The sequence below is a fragment of the Lycium barbarum genome, chromosome 5 (genome assembly GCF_019175385.1).
Source record: "Lycium barbarum isolate Lr01 chromosome 5, ASM1917538v2, whole genome shotgun sequence".
NCBI classification, from domain to species: Eukaryota; Viridiplantae; Streptophyta; class Magnoliopsida; order Solanales; family Solanaceae; genus Lycium; species Lycium barbarum.
Window position 1 is genome coordinate 80941447 of NC_083341.1, and position 24880 is coordinate 80966326.

General features: G+C 30.6%; 1 protein-coding gene and 1 long non-coding RNA gene across 43 annotated transcripts; one reads left to right on the forward strand and one right to left on the reverse strand.

The window, feature by feature from the left end:
- The first annotated feature begins 1644 nt into the window (after positions 1-1644).
- LOC132641003 (DNA-binding protein RHL1-like) lies at positions 1645-7215 on the forward strand. Of its 27 annotated transcripts, none has more exons than XR_009582550.1 (9): positions 1650-1817; positions 2235-2285; positions 3474-3560; positions 3697-3911; positions 4011-4200; positions 4301-4366; positions 4873-4959; positions 5097-6707; positions 6823-7215. XR_009582550.1 is itself a non-coding variant. In XM_060357842.1 (7 exons), exons 2-6 carry the CDS (start codon positions 2283-2285, stop codon positions 4917-4919), a joined length of 399 nt encoding a protein of 132 aa, XP_060213825.1. In that variant the 5' UTR covers positions 1651-1817; positions 2235-2282; the 3' UTR covers positions 4920-4959; positions 6823-7215. The 27 variants fall into 27 exon arrangements, 8 of the variants coding, with proteins under 8 accessions (XP_060213825.1, XP_060213821.1, XP_060213824.1 ...); XR_009582551.1 differs by having other exon boundaries at positions 4892-4959; XR_009582546.1 differs by having other exon boundaries at positions 1645-1817; positions 4011-4959; positions 5097-5243; positions 6638-6707.
- LOC132641005 (uncharacterized) lies at positions 5961-20342 on the reverse strand. Of its 16 annotated transcripts, none has more exons than XR_009582564.1 (10): positions 19765-20342; positions 19259-19332; positions 19095-19157; positions 16612-18898; positions 15647-15723; positions 14348-14410; positions 14132-14268; positions 13887-13991; positions 13661-13765; positions 13233-13525 (listed from the first exon to the last, which is right to left on the reverse strand). It is a non-coding gene; the product is annotated as an uncharacterized LOC132641005 (long non-coding RNA). The 16 variants fall into 16 exon arrangements; XR_009582563.1 differs by lacking the exon at positions 19765-20342 and adding an exon at positions 19553-19758; XR_009582565.1 differs by lacking the exon at positions 19765-20342 and having other exon boundaries at positions 16612-18369; positions 18835-18898; positions 19259-19758.
- Between the last annotated feature and the right edge of the window lie 4538 nt (positions 20343-24880).

The window sequence follows — 24880 nt, forward strand, 5'->3', positions numbered from 1 at the left end:
ACTAAATAAAGTTATCAAATCTACTAAATATAGAACGTAATGTAGCTAATAACATGAGATTGTTATGCATTGGTAAGTGTTCATGACATTGGAAAAAAAAACGTACCTGAAAATAATGGGCTGCGCCGCCGATGGTGGACTGGCGGTGGTCGGAAGGCGGTGGGTTGAGGGTCTGGGCTGGTGGGGCGGTGAGCTGGTGGTGTGGGTAGAGAGGAGAGGGAGAGAGGTAGTGCGTGTGGGTAGAGAGAGGAGAGGGAGAGAGGAAAGAGAGAGAAAGAAAAACCTTCAATTGAAAAGTAAAGACCACCAGATATGGTATAAATGTGGTCCAATTTTCGACCACCTGTGGTCGAAAATTAGTTTTTTTTTTTAAATTAAACGTTTCCCATTTCTTATTTATACAAAATTTAATTTCGACCACACGTGGTCGAAATTATATTTTCATTTTAAAAAATCGACCCCGTGTGGTCGAAATCCTACTGAAAATAAAATAAAAATTAAATTCTTGATTTTTCAACCGCGCGTGGTCGATTTTTTTCGACCAAAAATGTGGTCGAAAGTTTTTGGTCGAAAACACCTTTTTTTTAGTAGTGATAGATACACTATATAATCCAAAGTGTTGGGCCCGTGCGCAGCATGGGCATACGCCATCTAGTTTCTAAATAAACGACAAATTAAAATTATAACGAATCAATTGCAAAATTTATTGGACGTTTGTGTTAATAAGATGTTCAAGATTTGGTCGTGATTAGGACATGCAACGCCCGAGTTTAATTCATACTTGAATTCTCTTCTATTGGACACGAGTGAGCATTTTTCATGTGTAAATTAAAGTTGTGTTCTTGGAGTTTAATTTGACTCAGTTTTGGATGCATGTCCTATATTTTAAAATCAAACACTTGCTCTCCTATACTATGAAAATTTTATACTTACACCCCTACGAGGTATATCCGAAAATAAGTATATTAAATATAATTATTGAAAAATAAATTAGAATTATAAATAAAAAGTTTTCTATGCAATTTTATGATAATTCTAAAGAGAAATTACAAACAAACTAACTAAATAAAAATGATAAATTTCTCTATATATAATAAATATTATAATTAATAAAATGCGAATAACTTACATGTTTGAAGTGTAGGAAAGTTATTACTAATAGTCGGGTATTTTATTAATACTACAAAGAGCTAGATTAGCTACGGACTTTGTCACTAATTCGTCTCTAAATTGCTCGTAGCTAACAAATATTTTGATAATTCGTCGCTAATCCATCACTAAATAAGATTAGCGACATATTTTCTTGTTTAGCTACAAAATCTATCTACCGCTAATTTTTATTTAGCGAGAAAATTTGCATATGAGAAGACAATCGGCATGGAATCACTACTAAAAAAACAGGATTTCCCGACCCCAAAAAACCGACCTCATGAGGTCGGTAAAATCGTAATATTTATTTTTCAAATTTTTTAAAAAATAAACCGACCTCATGAGGTCGGTAATATCGTACCAAAATTTGAAAAATAATTTACCGACCTCACCAAGTCAGAAATTTATTTGATGCTAAACATTATAATTTTATTTTTAATTTAAAAGAATACCGACCTCGTGAGGTCGATAATATTAGCCCACTAAAATTAAAACAGCCCCAGTTAAACCCTTCTCTTTCCATTTCTCCCTCTTTCCCTCTCACATTTTTGAGGTCCCTCTCTCTCTAAACCTAATACACCATACGTCACCAAGTGTAGGGAGTCACCGTCGCCGTCGTCCACACCCAGTACTGCCGTTTCCATCACCAGTTATCATCAACATTTGAGGTATGCTTTTTTTCTTTTCTTGGCTAAGAAATTTGTTACTGAGTTGAGTTGTTAGAGCTTCAGTTACTGAACTTGACATTATATACTTCAATTTGCTGAATAAAGGAAGTGTAAACACAATTACAAATAGAGGGTCTTCCGTAAATTCTCAGAAAAATTACTTTGGCCATTTGGGGATACAAAATAATGAAATTACTTTGGCTATATGGGGAATCAGAGAAAATGGTGAAGATGTTTGGCATATTTCCTTTAGTCATGTTAAAAACTTCTGGCCCTATTTTTCAAGGAGTGTTTTAGTCCTATTGGTAATTTTTATGCAAGGAGAAAATATAGAGAACTTTTAATACTTTTTATCCTTAGTTTTGTTTTGTGTAATGTTGATCTGAGATGAATTCAAATGGTTATCTGACTATGCAGTTCTCCAGAGGTGGGAAGAATGTAGTGTGCGAAGATTACCTTGACAATATGGTTGGTAGTTCTCTCTCTTTTGTGTTTTATTCCGTTTATCTTTGTATCAATTTAAATTGCAGGAGCTTCGTTTTGCAAATACTAGTTATCACTTTTATTTCAAAGAACAATGTATTAATCATCATGAAGGCATCATATTTAGAACTTTCCTTCTCATTAGTCCCTTGCTGGATGTGGAATTATATTGTCTATAGGAACAAAATACTCCTTCCGATGATCGAAAAGAAAGTATGCAGAGCCATCCTCCCAGGAATTAGAATGAGTCAAGAGGAACTATTTGTCTTTTACCTAACAGAATTGTTTCATGACAATGAAAAATAGAACCAAGAATGGCTCTTTAGTTAGTTTGCCAAAGAGCATACTTCTGATATGTTTTATGGTTTGTCATATGTCTGATATGTTTTTTGATTTGGCAATGTCCATATGATAAATGGTTCTGTTCTTTGTGTGCTAAGGAGCTTGCCACTGGAGTCTTAGAATGGGAGTGCGTGATAAAGCGACCATGCCCGATATTTTGACTTATTGAACATATTGGGCTAAAGTTTTGTGCGCTTCTAGATTTTTATTTGATTCAAGCACGAATATTGTTCTTTCAACTTTCAACTTTCCTTCTCAAGTTAATTTTTCTTAAATATTGTAAGTTGAATAGCTTTGACACACATTACGAGAAGTGAAAGGAACTACCAAATAAATGCTATTATTTGATACCTCACACCTTTTCTAATGGTTGTACCTTTTTATCCGTTCCACAAAACCTTCATCTGTTGGGCTAATACATTGCACACATTGATTTCATTTTACATTCCAAAAGTTTGATCGGAAAAAAATTGTTTTAGTACAGTTGACTTATCCATCAAGATGGTATATTCAGTTATTAGGTCTGTTTCCCGTGACTTTGTCTATTTTCTCGTAGTATTTTTTTTATTTTGAGATATTATAAACATTTTGAATATGAAGTGCCAACAACCATTGCAAATATTTTTTCTCTCGAGTTTGAGAAAAGATATAGATCTCTGTGGTTGTTGACTCCGTTCGATGGATTGGGATTAGGTTTACTTCTGTTACAGTTAACTTGTTATAAGGTTCTGATGAAAACTAAAAGGATTTGTTTTAGCACTTAGTTACATTTACTTGTCCCGTTTCATTTTTCATGATTTATGGCTTTTTTTTTCTTTTTTTCTTTTCCAGATTGTGTTTTCTGATGCATGGTGGATAGGGTGGAAGGATGAGAATCCTGAAGAAGCACGGCTCGAGTTTCCAAAGGAGCTAAATGTGGTTAGTTTTTTTGTCGAGTTGTTCCTATTTCAACTGGTTAAAGCATTTATTAAAAGAGTATACTAAAGTTGCTGATCGTTGTCCAATGTTTTCAAAGAATTGCTGACACTATTTTGGATATCTTATTTGGTTACAGCAGCAAGAGAAATTGGAGTGTGATTTCAAAGGTGGTGCAGGTGCTACATGCGTTCAAAAACGAAGTATTAGCGAATGTGGGGTCAAGCATATGGAGCAACAGTCTCCTGAACATGAACAGGAGGAGAATTTTGCAGAAAGTCAAAATGATTCAAAAGAAGTTATAGAATTAACTTCAAGTCGTCGTGCAGCAAGGGCAGCAGGAAAAAAATTCAAGTATATGCTCTGACTTGTATAATAAGTTTTCCTTATTACTGATCTCTTGCATTGAATGTATCATATTGCATGCAACTAATTGTATGCAGTTTAACATAGCTTTTATCAGGGGAGTTCAAAGACACTTCATGGACTGATTACTGGACCTGCATAAAGTAAAGCATAAGAAAGAGTAGGCATTTAAAATCAAATTCATTCATAATATGTGCCTTTATAGTCCCGAGGACTGCGGTTAAGGAGCCTTAGTTTGGTACTCATTCAAGGACCATCCAAAGAAGTAACTGAACAAGTACTGATCTTGTTGCATTGATTTCTTGAGGGACAATTTATCCTTTATTAACTAAGATCTAGTTGACTCTGATGTCTTCCTCTGCTTAATGCATTACCAGGAAATTTATGTTCAGTAATTCAGTTTTGCAGAACCATCTTCCGGGGATGACTTGGTTGACAATGTGGTATGGATCATTCAACAAAAAATTGTACCTCTGGAGTTTTTGTAAAAATGTAGACTGCATATCTGCACATTAAAAAACCAGTAAAATTCCCTCTGTTAATCTGCAAACTGCACTGAGTGATCTGAGCTGTAGTGATCCATTTTTGTATCACAACATGTCCAAAATGATTAGGATCAATGAAACAACTATTTAATCCTGCATATTTTGTGACCTGCTGCATATTGCCTTTAGATTTCTGCTTCTGTGAACTCTTGGCATTACTTCATTGGTCTGCAGTTTTGCAATTTTTTGTACCACCCTTTGCTTTCAAATCTGGTTGGATCTCATGGTCCTGCTTCTCATTAGTTGCACCAGGAAAATGGTCCTTTGTATAACTGCATGCACCAACTTCCTGCAGCTGGTTGGTTTCATCTAGTTTGTATATGGATTGAAGTAAACTAAAATGTTAAAGCCTTGGCTGGAATTGACCCAGTCTTCCCCTTATGTTTTTCCTTTTCTTTTCTCAGTTGTTTGTGCTTGATTTAGGAGATCATTGTGCTGCTGCCTCTATTGACAGCTTTGACGATTAGTAGACAGCCTCCTTAATCTTTATGGTGTGTATTTTCCTATCTCAAAATGTGCTTTCTCTATTTTAATTGTTGAATTGATGCTTAATGTAATTTCAAAATGCACTTGATAATCTTGACGGTGTAGTAAAATTCTTGACTGTCTGCTGTTGTTTTTTCCCCAGCAAAGTCATCCTTTACATTGTTCTAGATATTTCCACATATCTCAACAACTTTAGATGGAGATACAAAGTTGTTCTCCTCATTAGCAAGACTTGCAAGTATCTCATTTTGCTGTTGCAAGTTTCCTGAAGTTACTTCATAACCTACAGGTCTTTTATTCACTTCTTGGCTACCTTATTCTGCATATCATCTTGTGCTTGTGTGTCAATTTTGTCATGCTCCTGTCCTGTAGTATCAACATCATCCATTTGTCCATTTTAATATCATATGCCATGCACGTATTTGGTCTCCTACAAATAGGCAGGAAAAAGGGCCTTACCTATTGTTAGATCATATATGAAAATGCATGGAATCCTTATCATAAAGTGTTAAGGTAACCTACCAAAATGTTCTTATCCACTTAGAATTCCAACTGCAAGACAGTATATTCTTCCGAACTTTAAATGTGTTCACATTATTCTCTAACAAATATGAGTTGATAATCTTTAAGAAAGGGAACAAAGTTTATAAAATGTCATATTTACGCTGATGGCATGAGAAATTATTTACGCTAGTATTTTATATAACTTAGATATATTAGAATATGGACTTACGTTAATGGGTTATAGCCTAAAAAAAGATAGATAAAATAAATGCCTACTATTAGATTATTGTGTGTGCAGATAAACAAGGCCTATTAACTAGTATTGACTTGTAATGTGGAGATCCACAACAAAGGTTGAAACAACTGCAGTTGGACAATAAATATGCAAGAACCAAATACTCTATTCCTCATGTCATAAACATAGGACTCAACAGCACCAAATACTTTATTCCTCATGTCATAAACATAAGACTCAACGGCATTCTTGTTGTCCTTTGTCTCTTCCATAACATGATCCTGAAGAGCCATTTCAAATCCTTTCTCAACAGCCTTCTGAACATCAGCAGCTGCCATTGCACCATAAACAATCTCTGTCACTGGTACAAATGTCTTCTTGACCTTTTTCTTGGGAGCTTCAACCTGTAAGAAAATGAAAACAATAAATGCTAAACTTTACCGTCACCTTTGAGCTAACACACTGAAGCAGAAGAATATTAGTTATTACCCCAAGATTAATTAAGCACAAAAGCACTACACTGATGCCCTTTAAGGATTAAACTACAGTTAAACACTAGGCCATTCACTGGTTCCTGCATATTTTTTGAAGCTGCCACTTGCTTGCATTTTGAACTATAGCGTGTTTTATTTTTGGTAGCCAAATAGTATGCTTGAGCTCTTTATCTTTATATGTCATCTAAGCTTATTGTAGTTGTAGCCCCATTGCATTTGAATGCAATGGCTATATATTTGAATTCTTAAAACCAGATGAAGAAGGGGGTGTTCTCTTTTTTTTTTTTTTTTTTTGTTGAAATACATGGGTATTCTCTTATTTTTTATTTGTTGCACATCGTAATTTCTGTCAGCCATGAATTAGTATATCTTCTAAAGGGAATTATACTATATTTCCATCGCTTTTTTATCACCTCTTTTACTTCAATGAAGCGACTTTAACTTGACTAGCATTTTTTTGGTTGCGGAGCCTCCCAAATAATGTTGAAAAGAAGGATATGGATTTTTAGCAAATTAAGAGGTGAAGATTCATGTTGCACTCTTGCAGGCACGATTATCACTCATCTAGTTTATTTAAACAATCCACTTATATTGATCTATTCCTTATTAATAAACTCATTTACTTTTCATCGCAGGAAAAATGTGTCTGGCGCCCGGAACATGAGACACAGCTAGCTCAAAACTTCAAGAAGAAAGCTCAGCGCTTACTATGTTTGAATGTTAATGTTGTGGTGGATTTGTGGATTGTGTAAGTGTTTTGTGGATGTTTGCGAGCGGTGAAGTAGTCTAATGTTGTAGACTAACTTAGTCTAATGTTGTAGACTAATTTAGTGTAGATCTACTAGTTTAATGTTTTGTGGATGTTTGCAAAGGTTGTGAAGTAGTTTAATGTTGTGTAGGTGTTTGCGAAAGTTGAAGTAGCTTAATGTCTGTTCGGAATGTTTGAATGATGTTTTGATTCAACTTTGAAGTAGTTTCGAATTGAATTTGACGTATTATTGGTTGTAATATATGTGGTTGTTGAAGTAGCTTAATGTTTTTTAGTAGTTTGGTGAATTGTTGGCAGCTATTTGAGATGGTTTTAGTTGAATATAAAATTATTTTCATCTTGACAGGGGGGCAGCTGGAAGAGCAGCTGGATCCTACCAATTGTTTTGCAGAATACCGACCTCATGAGGTCGGTTTTTTGCAAAATATTCCCAGAAATTGCAAATTACCGACCTCATGAGGTCGGTTTTCTGCAAAATTATCTAGAAATTGCAAATTACCGACCTCATGAGGTCGGTTTTATGCATAATATTCCCAGAAATTGCAAATTACCGACCTCATGAGGTCGGTTTTATGCAAAAGATATCATATATTCATAAAAATTACCGACCTCAGGAGGTCGGTAAACTCATATCATTATATTATTAATATAATTTACTGACCTAATGAGGTCGGTATTTTATTTAATTAATATCCGGCTAAAAATAGTTTACCGACCTCATGAGGTCGGTTTTTTGCGACCTCATGAGGTCGGTTTTTTGCGACCTCATGAGGTCGGTAATAATTCCGACCCACTATTTTCCGACCTGATTTTGAGGTCGGTTTTTGGCCAAAACCGACCTCATGAGGTCGGAAATAGCCATTTTTTGAGGTCTATAAAACCTGTTTTTTTAGTAGTGAATGCCACTTGCGGATTAGCGACGAAGACAGGGTAGGGAAAGACCATCAGCGTGGAATGCCACTTGCAGAACTTGAATTTCCTAGCTACTCTCAGTACTAGGGAAGTCATTTCTTCTTAAATGTTTTCCTCCGTACCAATTCAACCTTTAATCTAGCAAGAATTTCATCAAAACTAATGAAAAGGATAATTAGTTGCATACATATAATTAATCACAAGAAAGGCTTGCGGCTTCAACCAAATATCTAAGTAGGCGTTTGGCCATAAGAATTATTCACTTTATTTCGAATTTGTTTTTCACTTTTCAGCGTTTGGCCATAAGAATTCCGAATACAACTTGAAGTTGTATTCCGGAATTCCAAAAACAAAAAAAAAAAACTTGTTTTTAAAAAAAAAATCATTTTTCACCTTTTTACAACTATATTTCAACAAAAACTACAATTTCAAAAACTATAGCCAAACACAACTTCAACTCCAACTCCAAAATTTCAAAAAAAGTGAATTTGTTTTTTGTATCTATGGACAAACAGGCCTTACATTTCACCAAAAACTATAATTTCAAAAACTATGGCGAAACAGAACTCCAACTCCAACTCCAAAATTCTAAAAAAAAAAAATATTTTGGTATCTATGGACAAACGGGGCCTTACTAATTCGCGAACTTTGTCGCTTTCCTGTTTTATTTAATTAAACAAGGTATGATCACAAAAAGAAACAAGAAGCATATCAAAATAAATGTCACGAAGGAAATAAAAAAAGTTCAAAAAACAAACTTAAAAATTTGAGGAATCTAGTTTAGTAGAAGTGGTTCTCCACTAACTTTAAAGATACTGACAGTTATATTACCTCATTTTCCGTCACACTATGGGTGTGTTTATATATATATATATATATATATATATATATATATATATATATATATATATATATAGAAGCATGAACTCCAAAACTTAAAAGTTAAATTACTAAATTATTCTTCTACATATTCTATTTATAAAAAATAAGTAAAAAGAAAAAAAACTAATATATTTAAAGTGCCTTTTCGTAAAAGTTATGACCTTTTAATTTATTAAAGAGCCTAATACGGTTTCAACTAACTTTAGAGCCAAATATATGAAATTGTGATACACCCAATTTCCAACACAAAAAATTTGACTAAAGAAAACTTTAATGACGGACGACAGCGGAGAAGGAAAAAGAAGAAGCATATTGTGACAATAGAACACGAATTTCATCAAATGATCAGTAATTTTTGTAGAGAAGGTACTTATCCATTTTGTTATTTGGTTCCAACTAGATGGTACAAAGAGGGACTTTAGGATATCATAAGGCAAAAATTCATTTCCTATACCATACGGCAAAAAAGCGGAGGAGGGGGTCATCTCTTTTGATCTAAATTCAAAGATTTAATTTTAAATAGGGATAATTTCAGGGATCAACCTTTACATTTGATTTCGTAACACTAATCTCCCTTAATTTGTAATATTATCTTTAACTCCCTTATCTTGATTTCTTTGTAACAATTACTTTACTTTATTATTATTAATGTAAAATAATTATAATAGTACCAATTTGCCCCTGTTTAAGTTATACACTCTTTACTCTTTTCATCAATAAATTTTAAGAGCTTCTGAAATGAATTACTTTTAAATGAATAGCATGATGAGTGCAAATTAAATAATAAAACAATATTAATTCCTTACGTATGATTTAGCAGGAAACAAGTCAAACACTGTTCAGAGAACCTTTAATAAAACCTTAAAAAATACTAAGCATCGATTTCGACATTAGATCTTTACGGGTTTCACTACAACATAAAAACACTGCATAGCCATGATGGGATCACGAGAAAATGACAGCATTCATATAGTTCAATAAGCCTATGAAGAATCAAAGAAGTAACATTGATTAAACTCTGGTTCCACCAATCAAGATTATAAGTGACACTTCAAGTTAACATACACTTACGAAGAGGGTGATCAATTAGGGATTCCGATTTTGTGTATGGACAGAATTAAAAAATGTGAAATGATTCATATATGGATGATGATACTTTTTTTTGTGCCTTGGAATCTTGTTAAGGTTTTGACAAATATGTTTAGACTGATTTATTGCGTAGGGGGTTACATGAGAAAACATTGGCAAAATCATGAGTTTCGTATAATTATCGGTTATAGGCATTAATATTATACTAAAAGTTATCAATTTGGATATGGTTCTTGAGAAGATGTCCATTAATATTGAAAATTTCTTTAGAATAAAGCAAATGGGAAGCGTAAATTATAATAAAGGAATTTTTAAAAGAAGTTATTCATAAAATTAATTAATTAGAGGAGTATAATATTAGAAAGGGGAAACTTAGTCATATTGTAAGAATTTTGTATTAACATAAACAAGACAAGTCAAATCCATCTTCAAACTCTAATGTCCATTAGGGTTTCTTGGAGGCTACTTTACCCTAAACCCTAGATTAAGCCTATATAAAGGGACACACATTCCCTTGAAAAGACATCTCAAATATCCCATAAACTCTTGGTATTTACAAAGAGATCAAGATCTCAGATATCCCATAAACTCATGCGTATTGAAGAAGAGGTCAATATGTGGCCGGATATTTCTTGACAACCAAATACTTCAAGAAGATCCACAATATCCTTTCATGGAGATCAAATACATGCCAAGAAAGTCCACATATCTAAATCCAAATCATCCTACGTTCAAGAAATAGCTACTAACGGCCCTCGAATTACGGAGAAATATTAAGAGAGAAGAATCAAGGGAGTAAACAGATTTTGTACCCGCAATATTTATCAATAAAATATATGTTTCTTCATATTTTGTTTGTGGTTATAATTTATTTCCGCATATTAAAATTTGTTGCAAACAGCTTGAATCTATTTTTTGTGATATGGTGGAACTTAAATCGATAAACAAGTTTGTTTTCCGGTAAAACCGTTAGCTACTAAAAAACGAAGTTAGAGATTTGTTTTTACGGGTTTAAAGACAAGTTGGTCATATTCAATCCGGAGACTCTCTCGAATGAGCTCGGGGTGCAGTTGTTTTTCTTATGAGGAATACAAGCAATGATATTTATCTAAGTTAACAATGTAAATGGAAAGTAATAAAATCACAATAATGATCAGATCTCCAAGACCGAGTATATTTCTTAGCCAAAAATGATATTATAAGATGTGAGAACTTGGATACAAAAGTGATCTTTTCTCTTCTCTCCTAAGCTTCGTTTATATAGACAAACCCATGGTGTGTTACTGCCCTAGGTGACGTCTGTTGAGTGTGCACATATAAGTACTTACCTAATTCAATAGCAAAATATATTTGTTCATCTAAATCCAAAAGCCAGAAAACGAAAAAAGAAAAGGGGAACCAGAGTTCTGAAGACAACTGCAAAACAAACTCCAACCATGAGAAAATAAATTTTCTACACTCTTTGAAACCCGTACAAAAACTACAAATATGTAAGACAGATAAGTGACTCTCAATCTGTCTATCGGATTAAGTAACCATAAAGCAGTTCCAATTTTAAACCGTGAGCAGAAGTTATAAAACCGTGATGAGAAGTGTAATGGGAGAAGGGACATGCAGGTGGGATAAGTTTTTGGTGGTGTGCAGGTTTGGTTGGTTTAGAACGTTGGTATCAATTGTTTCAGAAGAGTCCAACTTTTTTGAGGTTGTTTTAAATTCAAACATAGAACCTATTACTTGCTATAAAGAAGAGCCAAAAAACGTGGGTTAATGGCAATTAAGGATTGAACAAAAAAAGATTAGTTGCTATTAAGAAGGAGCCAAAAAACGTGGGTTTTTTTCTGGAGAAAAAAACGTGGGTTTTTTTCTGGAGAAAAAAACCTTGTTCATTGTACACAGATACTCACTTTTAAATGTTCTGTTAATTCCGAAGTATTCACATGTCTTCTATATATAACTGTTTTAAAAAAATATATTAATTCAGATAAGATTTTTTAAAATTTTGCAAACCGTTAGTTTAAATTTTACAATAAAAAAAAAAATCCAAAGTTTGAAGGAAATGCAGAAACGTGGTCTTCAAGACCAATACTTACAAACCAACTGTTCACTTTTTTAAATAAAAAAAAAACTAATGGAGTAACTAATTAATAACTAATCTAACCACTTTTTATCCTAAAACTATCCTGTTTTTAATAATACTAGTATACGTACCCGCGCGATGCACGGTCGATATTAAAAGAATTAATTATTTATAATTGTTATCTTGTTTGTTTGAGAACATTAACCTAATTATTTTAATAAAATTAGAATTATAATTTTGCTTCGTATGCGATGATAGTAAAAATTAACCACATTGTTGTTTATATAAAACTAATAAAACTATTCATAAGTCTTTATATACATAGTTATCATCAAAATATTAATTAATTACACATTTCCTCCTTAATTTATAACTTAACAAAAGTAAATTAGTATGATTTAATGTAAACATCGAGAATCAATAAACTTTTATTATTAAAGACCACTTAACAACCACATTAAATTATACATACTGCTGGAATTTCTTTAATCACCATAAAAAATTACTTGTCAACTGATTACTTTTTTGAGATCATATTATTAGTTCTAATTTTAGAGTACACTCGATCATAATATTTTAACAAAATATTGTTTTTTTGGTTTGAAGAAAATAAACATATCATACGGTACTTCAGTAATTTTGTTTAATTTGTTCCCTATTTTTCTTATTCCATGTTTCACTTCTTAATAGCATTAATAATTATATTGTCAAACTGACTTTATATTAGCTTGTCACTTATCTTAAAATTTTTGTCCATTCCATTCTTTTTAATGTTGACTTTTTATTAGTTTCCAAATTGACTTATGGCTTTATTTTGCCAAACTTTGGGCCGGGATGCCAAAAACGCTTTTGAAAAAAAAAATGGCCAAACACAATCTATTTTTAATACTAACAAAATGATTCTCAAATATTTGGCCAAACACAAAAATGATAAACTCCAAAGTATCTTGTAGAATAAAATAAATTTATGCCTGTAGCCTGTAGGGAGAATCTAACAATTTTACATTTCTCTAAAAACAAAAACAAAAAAATTGCTTTAACTGCTATTTAAAAGCACTTTTTTTTTTTAATCAAAGACCTCTATTTTCTGTTTAAATTTTTTCTTTCTTAAATGGAGAAAAGTAAAGTCACTTGATATCATTGTAATTTTGGAAGAAAATGCTGAAAGAAAAGTATTCAGAATTTTAGAGCATATAAGGAATTGTATCCAATTTACTCTTTTTTCTTATGATTTATTAAATTAGGCTACGTGTACCAAAACAAAGGATACGACTTTGAAAATGCTAATATATATAAGGGAAAAGAGAGACATGTAATCGTAACAATCATGAAAGATAGTATTTCAGTGAAAGAAAAATAGAAGCAAACAGAATAGCATAACACAAAATAAGCTTTATTTGTACAGTGCTCCTAAGATAGTGAATAATACCGAAAAAATTCTTATACATTCGTAATACATTTAGTCATTCCTTGCCCAACTGATTTGGCAGAACTCTTATATACATTTTAGTTATCTGTCATACTTGTTCATTTTAGAAATATTCACTTCGCATTTGTGAGCTACTTGTATACATAATATCTATGGAAACTTCAGATTTCTTAATTAGATCTGTGACAAAAGATAAATGTGTAATGTTAATTGTAAATAAAAACAAATAATAATAATAATAATAATAATAATAATAATAATAATAATAATAATAATAATAATAATAATAAAGTTAAATTAAGCAGGAAAATATACCTTGACAATTTTGTAAAACTCCTTTATATATTTCGGTCCTCCATTGTGCTTGTTTATTTTTCAAATATCCATTTCGCATTTGTGATATATTTGTATACATCATATCTATGAAAACATCAGATTCTTTAGTTACACATACGTGACAAAAGATAAACGTATAATGTTAACAAAAACAAAAACAAAAACAAAATAATAAGAATAAAGTTAAATTATGTATGAAATATACCTTGACAATTTGGTAAAACTCCTTTGTATATTTCGGTCCTCCATTGTGCTTGTTTATTTTTCAACTATCCATTTCACATTTGTGATATATTTGTATACATCATATCTATGGAAATATCAGATTCCTTAATTACACATACGTGACAAAAGATAAACGTGTAATGTTAATTGTAAACAAAAACAAAATAATAATAATAATAAAGTTAAAAATAATAATAATAAAGTTAAATTATGTATGAAATATACCTTGACAATTTGGTAAAACTCCTTTGTATATTTCGGTTCTCCATTGTGCTTGTTTATTTTTCAAATATTCATTTCGCATTTGTGAGGTATTTGTATATATATCATATCTATGGAACCTTCAGAATCCTCGGTTACATCTGTAACAAAAGATAAATATAAAGTTAATTGTAAGTAAATAAAAAATATAATAAAATTAAATCAAGCATAAAAATATACCTTGACAACTATCCAGAGAAATTTGATATGCATAACCTATAATATTTTATCCATTGTAGAAATCTGTATGACAAAAAAATTATATATTAAGATATAAGCATACGAAAACTCCAAACAAATACTCATAAACATGTACGAAAGAGAACTTATTTTGATGTTATTAGCTTTTCACTTGACTTATCTTATTGCTCTTTATTTTCTATTTATCAAAATTACAATATAGATAAATATTATTATTTCTTACTCTTGAAATTTTATTTATTTGTAAACCTTTATTTTTTTCCAGAATTCTATTATTTTAAATTTTTAATGATAATAATTTTGATATTTTTTCTTTATTTTTTCTTTTAGATTAAGTTTTTTTCTCTAATTCTCCTATGTCTATATTTTTTTCCACTACAATATTTTAATTAGGTTTCCCAGTAATTGTTTCACCTATGATCCAAAAAATGTTACGTATTATTGTGATTCAAAATTTGTTCAAAGTATAAATAGAGAAGATTTTTTTATTTTAATTTTATCATAAAATCTTTTAGTAATATTTTTAGTTAATTTTAGTTTAGTATTGTATGCAATAAGCAATTATTTTGAATTTCCTATTTGTGAAACTTAATTATATTTTATAATTTTATTTCGTTGGTTGACAATTTCTTATTTTCTAATCTTTTATTTGTTTTCTACTTTATCTATTAAAAGTTCAGTTAAATGATCTTATTCATAGGATAACTTTTCTCGTGCCAATTTAAAATACTTTCTCAATTCAAGTTCAAATAAGTGTTATCCAAATATATGTATACAAAAAAATATTGATATATTTTTCATTTTTACCTAATTAAAGAGGGAAAGACATATTTAGGTTATCATGTTATGGAATATGTGATACACAGACCACAAACACTTTAATATTCCATTGAAGCAAAAAGAGAAGCATAAGACCATCTAAACTTACTTTTGCTTTGCAAAATAATTTATCCTTAATTCTGGATAATGATAATCTTTAATTGTGAAGAACAGTTATAAGTAGTTTCAGGTTCAAGTTATTTTTTCATTAATGAAATCAAATTCAAGATATTTCAATACTTAAGAAACGTAAGGCAAAGAAAAATTACTACCAAACTTTAATGGCAACATAAGCCATCTCTCTCACACCAACTGCAGGACTTAAAACTGCTTTGCAAAACTTAATCTATACACTTTTTTTTATTGTTTCCTAGATCAAACAAAAATTTGTAGGAGAACGTCAATAATTAAATAACAGGAAAATTAAGAATTAAAGAGTTTTATGCCTCAAATCCTTACCTATATTTAGCCAGAAAGGAATATTTGAACAGTTCTGCAGATTGACTCAACAAAGCCAGCAAAAAATCAACATCAACCTTGCAGTTTGTTGTTAAAAATAGAATGTGAGAATAATATCCCAAATAAAGAAGAAAAGAAGAAACTGAAATGTGAACTATGATTAAATAAACAGAGAATTCTGAGCAGGATTCATTTTTTTTTTTTAATCCTTTAGTGAATATGCTTTGTTCTCTCTGTGTATTGTGTTCATGTGTATCGTATATAAATGTTTTTGTGCACGTGATGGCTTATAGTTATTTGTGTGAGCATGGTGCAGATTAAGGGGTAAATGGGGAAGTGGGAGTTGGACGTGGGTTCATGGTGGGTTAGGATTAATTGTCTTTTTTCTTATTTCCCTAAAGTAAAGCTCGATATGAATTTTTTTATAAAAAGTGTAAAAAAAAAAAAAAAGAGGCAAACAATAACTAATTATCCTGATTTGGTGGAACCAAATTGTTTTTGCGTTTCTCTTTTTCGCATTATTAACTGTACCACTTGGTAACTTCTCAATTTTTTTAAATTCAAATTCAAAACAATAATTAAAATAATTCAAATTCAAAACAGTAAATAAAGTAATTCAAATTCAAAACAATAACTAAAGTAACTAATTAACTAACTTTTGTCCTAAGACTATCCTCTTTTTAATAATACTAGTATACGTACCCGCGCGATGCGCGATAAGTGTTTGAGAAAAAAAAAACACATTATAAAATGTGTGAATTAAAGTAAAAAATCTAAAAGCACTTTTTATTAAACAATATTTTGTACAACATAATTAGTCACGATCTTTACGACTACAATATTTTGGTCCAACTAATATTTAGGACTCTAATATATATGTAATAGAAGGACAACCAGCAAATAACTTAATTTTATCACACACAAAAAAAAAAAAAAAAAAAAACTAATAATGTGTAGAAATTCACCAACAAATCATTTTCACTTCAACTCCATCCATCATCTCGAATAGGATTCTATGTAGTTTTAATTGGATCCCTCTCTTCACACCAACTTACACGAACTTGTCTGATTTCTCCGCCTTGACTTTTGTGCAAGAAACTTCAGTCCAACAATTGAATTTATGTAATCATCAAAGCCTCATGTTGCATAATTTTATAAGAATAAATTTGGGCAAAAACTTATTTGTATTATCGGCCTTTCTCAACCAAGGTTGATGTCTGTTAGGTTGTTGCATCACTTCATGCTTTCTAAATTATCAATGTGCTGCGAAAAACTTAATGAAAATCTTCCAACCAAGACTAATTCATAAACGCATACGACATACTACAAATTTTTCATAAAATAAGAGAGGATACATTGTCAAATTTGATGTTAAAGGCCAAATAGGATAAATGGACAAATTATGCACGTTTATTTTCAGAGAACGATATGGGTGAGTGCACATACCTTCAGCGCCTTGTTTTCATTTCAGGTTGCAATTAGCTCGCTGACTTCTCGTATTAATATCACTATTCACTAAGTATTATACGCGATGAGTAGATAATATAAAAGAAAATTAACTATCTATCATAAGTAAATTTTTCCATGGATGATAGATGTGTATACACCCTTTATACTGTTTAAGACTATTCCAAACCTGCATAAAGATTTATAAGGAAATCTTTATACTATAGTAGAAAGATGGCCGTAGAATTATTTTAACGACTAATTCACAAATCGTAGATATCTATTGTAACATGGAGCAACAATAATTATCAACACGACCAAGTAAACTCTTTACTTACTAAAGTGCAGGCTTCTACAAACTATTGAAGAAACCAATTTAAAAACTACGTAGAAACAATTACGGGACAGACTTCTTCCTTACAATTGTACTTGAGAATTGTCCTACACCTCATAAGGCAATCCTTTCAGTGTCCATTTTGATATATGTTATATCTAATAAAATCTAATGAGACATGGTTCGATCATCGATGCTCCTTAAGAATGCTAGCATTTGCATCAACAATAAAATTCTTAATTTTTAAGGGAACTTCTAACAATATTACACACAAAATATAGGATAATCGAAGAAGCCCTATCTCTATAAATTTAGAAATTAAGAAAAGTGCTACCGAAGCTCAGTCAATCAGTGTCTCTGAACTAAATTGAGCACCAATTTACCCAAAGTACCAAGTCCATAGTAAACCAAAGAATGAAACTAAAATTTATTTTGGTTCAACAAACAAACTTTTTCAATGAAAAAATAAGTATTCAACGATCGAATGAGAAATTATTTTAGATGTTATACCAAACAGTTTGTACGCACTCCGCAGTGCTGATATTGAGGGCATAAACACAATAAAAATCAATTAATCTTCTATATAAAACTTTCAGATTTAAATTTCCCTTCAAGAGGAGATAATCTCTAACGCTAAGTGATAAAATAAATCATTTAGAAGACCCCTGAAGGAAGACTTTTCCATCACTATAATAAAACAACAACAACATGCCCAATATAATCCCACCAGGTGGGATAATTCGACTAAAACATGAAACAAAAAGATTAAAAACCGTTTGAAAGCAATCAAATAAGTATTAAGTAGACCAAACGATCTTAAATTTATTGCACAAACAAAAATAACACAATTACTTACTAAGGCTTGCCACCAGCCCATTAGGGGATGGAGTAGTCGATCTTTTCCCATTTCTAGGCTTCAGACTTGTAGGACTCATCAAAAAACCTATACATAGTTCCATGGGAAAATTTTGGCAGTAATTTCTTTTCTTTTGAAATCACGTAAATGACAATAAAAGAAACTAAACTAATGATTTGCATATTAAGTCATTCTATAGCAGCAACAAATCCGATGCTATTGGACATCTATTCACTTTCACGGTTTCGCCTAGCCACAACATTAACTTTCATTTTCTGTCCTAGATGCATTGTTTTTAAAAGAAACCATTTTTTCTCCAACTAAGATAGGGAGCCCTCTGTTCCCGTTTGGCATTAATCAAAACCAATAGTGTAATGGAATTATTCATTCTCAAATCATGTTGTCAACTTCAAGTTTCACCATGCCGAACATTAGGTGTTTAAATTTCTGAATAGCCCAAATGCATTTATGACAAAGTCTCATTCTTGAGTTGGTATCAAAGGTTAACTATATCAAGAGATCTACATAAAACCAAAGAAACAATGAACTCACAATTTATCTTCGTTGGTACTTGGTGCTGCCATCCGTTTCCCTCATCATCAAAGAAAAGAAATCTCTGAATGCACAGAAACATCATCCAATATAAGTCTCTTTTCATTTCTCGATTCAAATTACATAAACATTTATGGATATTTTAAGATGTATTTACAATATACAATAATTTTGGATATAGTTTTCAGATATCTAAATTTGAGTTTTGGAAAATTAAATTAATCTAATCTACTTTAGTAATAATGTCAAAGGAGAATAACTTTTCTCTGTTGCAGTCCAAGTAGTGGATCAAAACCTCCACATTATTTGATATGCATAACAGCCTGCTCGTACAATCTTATTAGAGCATATACCACAAAACAAAAACAACAACTAAACTTATAATATTTGTACTATATAAGAAAATTTGACAGAATATAATTACCTTTATAATTGAATGTTGCGTCCCAATATGACTAAGAAGACTGGAAATGAGTAAAGTAATTGAAGTCCAATAGGCTCCGAATTGACAGGAACAAACAATAATCACAAGTCACAACACAGAAGAAATATCATAACTTCAAGTGATTGAATTCAAACTTGAATAAAGAAAAACGGGAAGGGGGTACATAAAAAATAGGGTTAACTCAAGCCCAGCAATTCAGATCAAATAAAAAAACTCTGATAAAAGCAAATACATACAAATTAAGAAGAAAAGTAAGGGTAGAGTTGGCCGAACCTTGAAAGAGTAACCTTGATTTGCATATAGTTTCAGAAAATATATGAATATCAACAAATCAAAATTGCAGAAATACATGAATCTCGGCATAATTAGTAAAGATTTAGTTTCACAAAAAATCATCAAAAGTAGAGAACTTTCAACTGATTAGAGGGAAAGAAAGCGGGGGAAGAAAACACTCTACAATAAATTGATTCAATTAATTAGCTTACTTCTCTCTGTCTTTTTACGTCTCTGATCTCCTCCGTTGGTATCCTTCTTTTCTAGATTTGAGAAAAAGTTGGAGAGTAGCAGTAACCTGAAATTGTAAAAGTATGTCCCTTACTTATGTGTTGTCAGCATACATGTGTGCTTGATCGTGCAATAGGAAATGCGGGAATGCGAACGTGGTGCAGATGTGGGGTAGTTATTTCCTTTTTTTGATTTTGTCTTCAATAAGTGAGTTAGTGGGGCAAATGGGGTATGTGACGTGCACTTTGATTAGTTTTACTTCGTTTATTCTTTTTTTCTTTTTTCTTTTGTCTTCTTATTTTTGTGTTTTTGTTTTTATTTTTAAATATAAAAAAATGTAAAGATAAAATTTGATTTCCTGGTTCTTGTTCATTAAAAAAAAAATGTGTTTACTTTTCAAGTATTATTCAAATAATTTATGTTCTAATCTAAATTCTTTATTTGTTAATTTAAATTAAATCCAATATATAGATGTATATGTTTCCTAGAAAATATTGATATTTAATTATTTTTAAATTAAAAATAATAACTAAAAACTAATTATTAACTAATTAACTACTTTTGTCCTAAAACTATTATGTGGCATTATCCTACACTGACACTTGTCACAATCCTATAACAAACTATCCTCTTTTTAATAATATATAGATATAGATATAGATAGGTTAAAATAATTGTTACAAAGAAATGATAATTGGGGAGGTAAGTGTAATCACAAACCACAAGAGAGCTTAGTGTTATGAAGTCAACCCTGGTGAAAGATCTCTGAAATTTTCCGGTTTAAAAATTAAGATTTTGTTTAAAAAATTAACAGTTTCTCTTCACATACCTTCTCAAAGTGGAGCAGAAATAATAAAGTGAGTAAAAAAAGAATAAATATAATATTTGCAAGGACTCTACTTTGGTTCTTCTTCTCCTCAAATCGCTAGAAAGTTAAAAAAAAAAAAAAAAAAAAAAAAAAAAAAAGGTTGTTAAAATGGAAAAAGAAGAAAAATGAAATCTACAGAAATCTACAAGCATGACAGCCATTCATCTCAATCGTAAGGGTCACAACTAGGGGTGTACATGGACCGGGTTGGTTCGGACTTTTCAAATACCAAACCAAACCAATTGTATCGGGTTTTTAAATCGATAAACCAAACCAAACCAACAAAAGTTGGGTTTTTCACTCTTGGTTTTTCTCGGATTTTTCGGGTTAGTCGGGTTTTTTCGAGTTTTTTTTTTTTTTTTGGTTCAATACGAAGCATCTTATAATAGCATTTGCTTGACCAAAAATAAGCATCTTACCCTTCTATTTCTAAATATGTAAAATGAAAAATGTGTGGTGAATTCATTGACTCATTAAATAAAAAATTCATAACAATTGAATCAAATAAGTATAGAACATGCATCTGATGTATAACTATAACAATCAAACAGAATGTAGTAACAAACAACTTCAATATTGTTCCGTAAAATGAGTTTTAGTTAGCTTTTAAACATTTACTTAAAAATCCTATCGCTAAATGAACAAAAAGATTATAACTCAAACTTAGCATTAAGAATTAATTATACACCACAAATACTTACAAGGAGGATTATACAAGAGGTGTTTGTTAGAGGTTCCCAGCGGACAACACTCACAATAAAATTGGATGAGCTGATTTTCTACCCTTAGTCTACTAGCTTTGTATATTGTTTGAGTTGTTTTGATGTGATAAAGGCTAGTTTTGATCACCGCTAGGCTGTTCTGCCATATTAGTGTTTTGACATTGGTCAACAGTAGTTATTTGTAATGAAAAAGTCTCTTTTAATTGCCAAAAAAGAATTAATTATACAATCGGATGTGGTACCAATTCTTAAACGGATTGCATCACGAACGAAGCTGACTAATAAATGCTTAAAAGTGATAAAGTTATACACGTATTTATAAATTATATATGTATAAAAATATTTATAAATTGTATATATATAATCGGATCGGTTTGGTCTCGGTTTGACTTTTTTTAGTTAAAACCAAACCAAACCTATTATGATTGGGTTTTTTTATCCAACACCAAACCAAACCGAACAAACCACTACTCGGATTTTTTTTCCAATTTGGTTCAGTTTATCGGTTTGGTGCGATTTGTTGGTTTTCATTTTACAGCCCTAGTACTCACAACCAAGCGGCAATGGCCATTATTTCTTGGCATGAAAAAGTGTCCAACATATCCATAGATATTAGAGAAAATTTATAGAGAATATTTCTTGAAGATTGATGCGAAAGAAGAATAATTCAAAACAGTTCATAAAACAATTTAAAAATACATCAGTTGGCAGAAGTAACATTCTTTCTCTTAGATGGATTTTTGTGATTTAACGCCATTAAACCGATTAACTAAGGAGAAATTGGCGATGAAATCGATTTTTACTTTCTTAACTTCATTTATTTATAATTTATATTTATCCTTCGTGAATATAATGCAATTCATACATGATATAATTAATGTCTAATATGTGATGACCTTGAAATGTATGTTTATTTGTTGTGTTTAGCAATGAACTATTAGTAATGACTAATGAGTAACTCTGTCATTCCATTGCTAAATTAAATTCATTAATCGACATATATTATGGTTACGTGTATAAGAGTACGTAAAATCTATTTTTGAGTTGAGAGAATGATATAACATATATTTGGAAGGATCTTGTGCCTTGAAAGTAATTTTATCATGAAATTAAATAATATAAATAATTTAAGAGACTTCTCTTGTGATTTTGGCGTGTAACACATGTTTTCCTTGTGGTTTCAAATATTACATGAATCTCTCTTCTTTGATACTCAAGTGTAACAAAATTATTTTATAATATAAATGGATAAATTTGTCCATAATGTGTCCAAATTTGGTGTTAAAAACAATTTCAAAATAAAACATTTGGATTAATTTTAAATTAGATATGTCAAATTAATTAATTAATTTGTTAATTAACCTTAAAAAAGATGCTCAATTTTAAACTACTAATCTAATTGGTTTTGTTTCATACATTTACTTTTATGGAGATATTAGTAATGAACTTATGTTTCGCTTGTTCAGCTACTGCGCCACATTCACATATTACGTTGTTTGACTTAAGCTAATCATCTCTTTTCAAAGTTTGGCATTTGTTTGAAACGAACTTTCAAACAATGATGCTTGATTGGAACGAGTCCGGAGCCAAAATGACTTATTTTTGCAGCCATTAGACCAAAATAGGTTGTCTTTTTTTTTTTATACCACAATGGGTATTTCGTTGGTTATCCAACGAAATACCCACACAAGGCACTGTTCATAGCTGGATTTTTTTGTTGCAACAAATTTTTTTTTTTTTTTTTTTTTTTGCATTTCGTGAGTTAATCAACGAAATGCAACAATTTTTTTTTTTTTTTTGCATTTCGTGAATTAATAAACGAAATATGTGTTTTTTTTTTTGCATTTCGTGAATAAAAAATGAAATAGGAAATTATATATATATATATATATTATTTTATTTTTGCATTTCGTTGGTATATCTGCGAAATAGTAAAAAAAAATTGTATTTCGTTTATTAAAAAACGAAATATGAAAATAATTTTTTTTGTATTTTTGTATTTCGTTTATATAAAAAAATAGGAAAATAATTTTATTTTCATTTCGTTTATATAAAAACGAAATAGGAATAAATATATATATATATTTTTTGTATTTCATTTATATAAAAACGAAATAGGAAAATAATTATTTTTTTTCGTTTATATACCAATGAAATAGGAATATATATATATATATATATATATATATATATATTATTTCTTTTATTTTATTTGGAATATGAATTTTTTTTTATTTCATTCATATCAAAACGAAATTGGAAAATATATATATATATATATATATATATATATATATATATATATATATATATATATATATATATATATATATATATTGCATTTCGTTGGTATATTAACGAAATAGTATATTTTTTCTTTTTTTCTTTTTTGTATTTCGTTTATTAAAAAACGAAATATGAAAAAAAAATATATATATATATATATATATTTCGTTTATTAAAAAACGAAATGTGATTTTTTTTTTTTTCGTTCATATCAAAACGAAATTGGAAAATATATATATATATGAATATAATATTTTTCCCCAAATGGGTATCAGAACTTCTACAATCCTGGTAGAGAATCAAATAACTTCCGCTGCTGGCACGCGACACTAGCCAACATGTGTCACCCGTCTGGCCAAGAATTATATTGGCAAACACCATACCAATGATGTATGCATGAAAAATAATCATGCTAAGAAGAACAAATTGAAAGTTGAAGGAAAAGTGCTTCAACAAAAATTGAAGTGCATCAACTATTGGAAGTTGGAGAGAAGTGCTCCAACAGAACCAAGAAAAAAATAATGCGTGTTGGAGAGAAGTGCTCCAACTATTGAAAGCTGGAGAGAAAATGCTCCAACACAACCAAGAAAAAAAAAGGGAGTTGGAGAGAAGTGCTCCAACTATTGGAAGTTGGAGAGAAATGCTCCAACACAACCAAGAAAAATAAAAATAGGAGTTGGAGAAAAAAGGCTTCAACAATTGAAGGTTGATAAGAAAGTGCATCAACAAATTGGAATGTTGGAGAGAAAGTCCATCAACAATTGAATGTTGGAGAGAAAGTGCATCAACAATTGAATGTTGGAGAGAAAGTGCTTCAACAAATTGGAAGATGCGGACAAGTGAATCAAAATATTGGATGTACAACTTTGAATTACGGAGAATGTTGGAAATAATAATTCAAAGTTGTAAGAAACCGAATATAATTAGGATTTGGTATTTTAAGTCATGTCTAGTTAGGATTTATAGTCAAATTTACATAGGAATAAGTTTTCCTGTTTTGAGTTAAAGTAGGTTTCATACTATTATAAATAGAGGTACTGCTAGCTATTTTCATAACAAGAGATATTGTGGAGATTGTATAGAACATTCAGAGATTAATTCTGAATATAATATTATCCCTCTTGTTGTACCTCCTTTGGACATATCATGTCCTTGACGAATTAATAGAGAAAGATTTATGTTGAAAAAAAAAACTTGACTATAGTAACCTCTCAAACTGAT

Coding starts and splice junctions, on each gene's coding strand:
- LOC132641003 (XM_060357836.1), top strand. Junction 3,561..3,696: donor TTCCAAAGGAGCTAAATGTG/GTTAGTTTTTTT, acceptor ATTTGGTTACAG/CAGCAAGAGAAATTGGAGTG. Junction 3,912..5,096: donor GCAGCAGGAAAAAAATTCAA/GTATATGCTCTG, acceptor TTTTTTCCCCAG/CAAAGTCATCCTTTACATTG.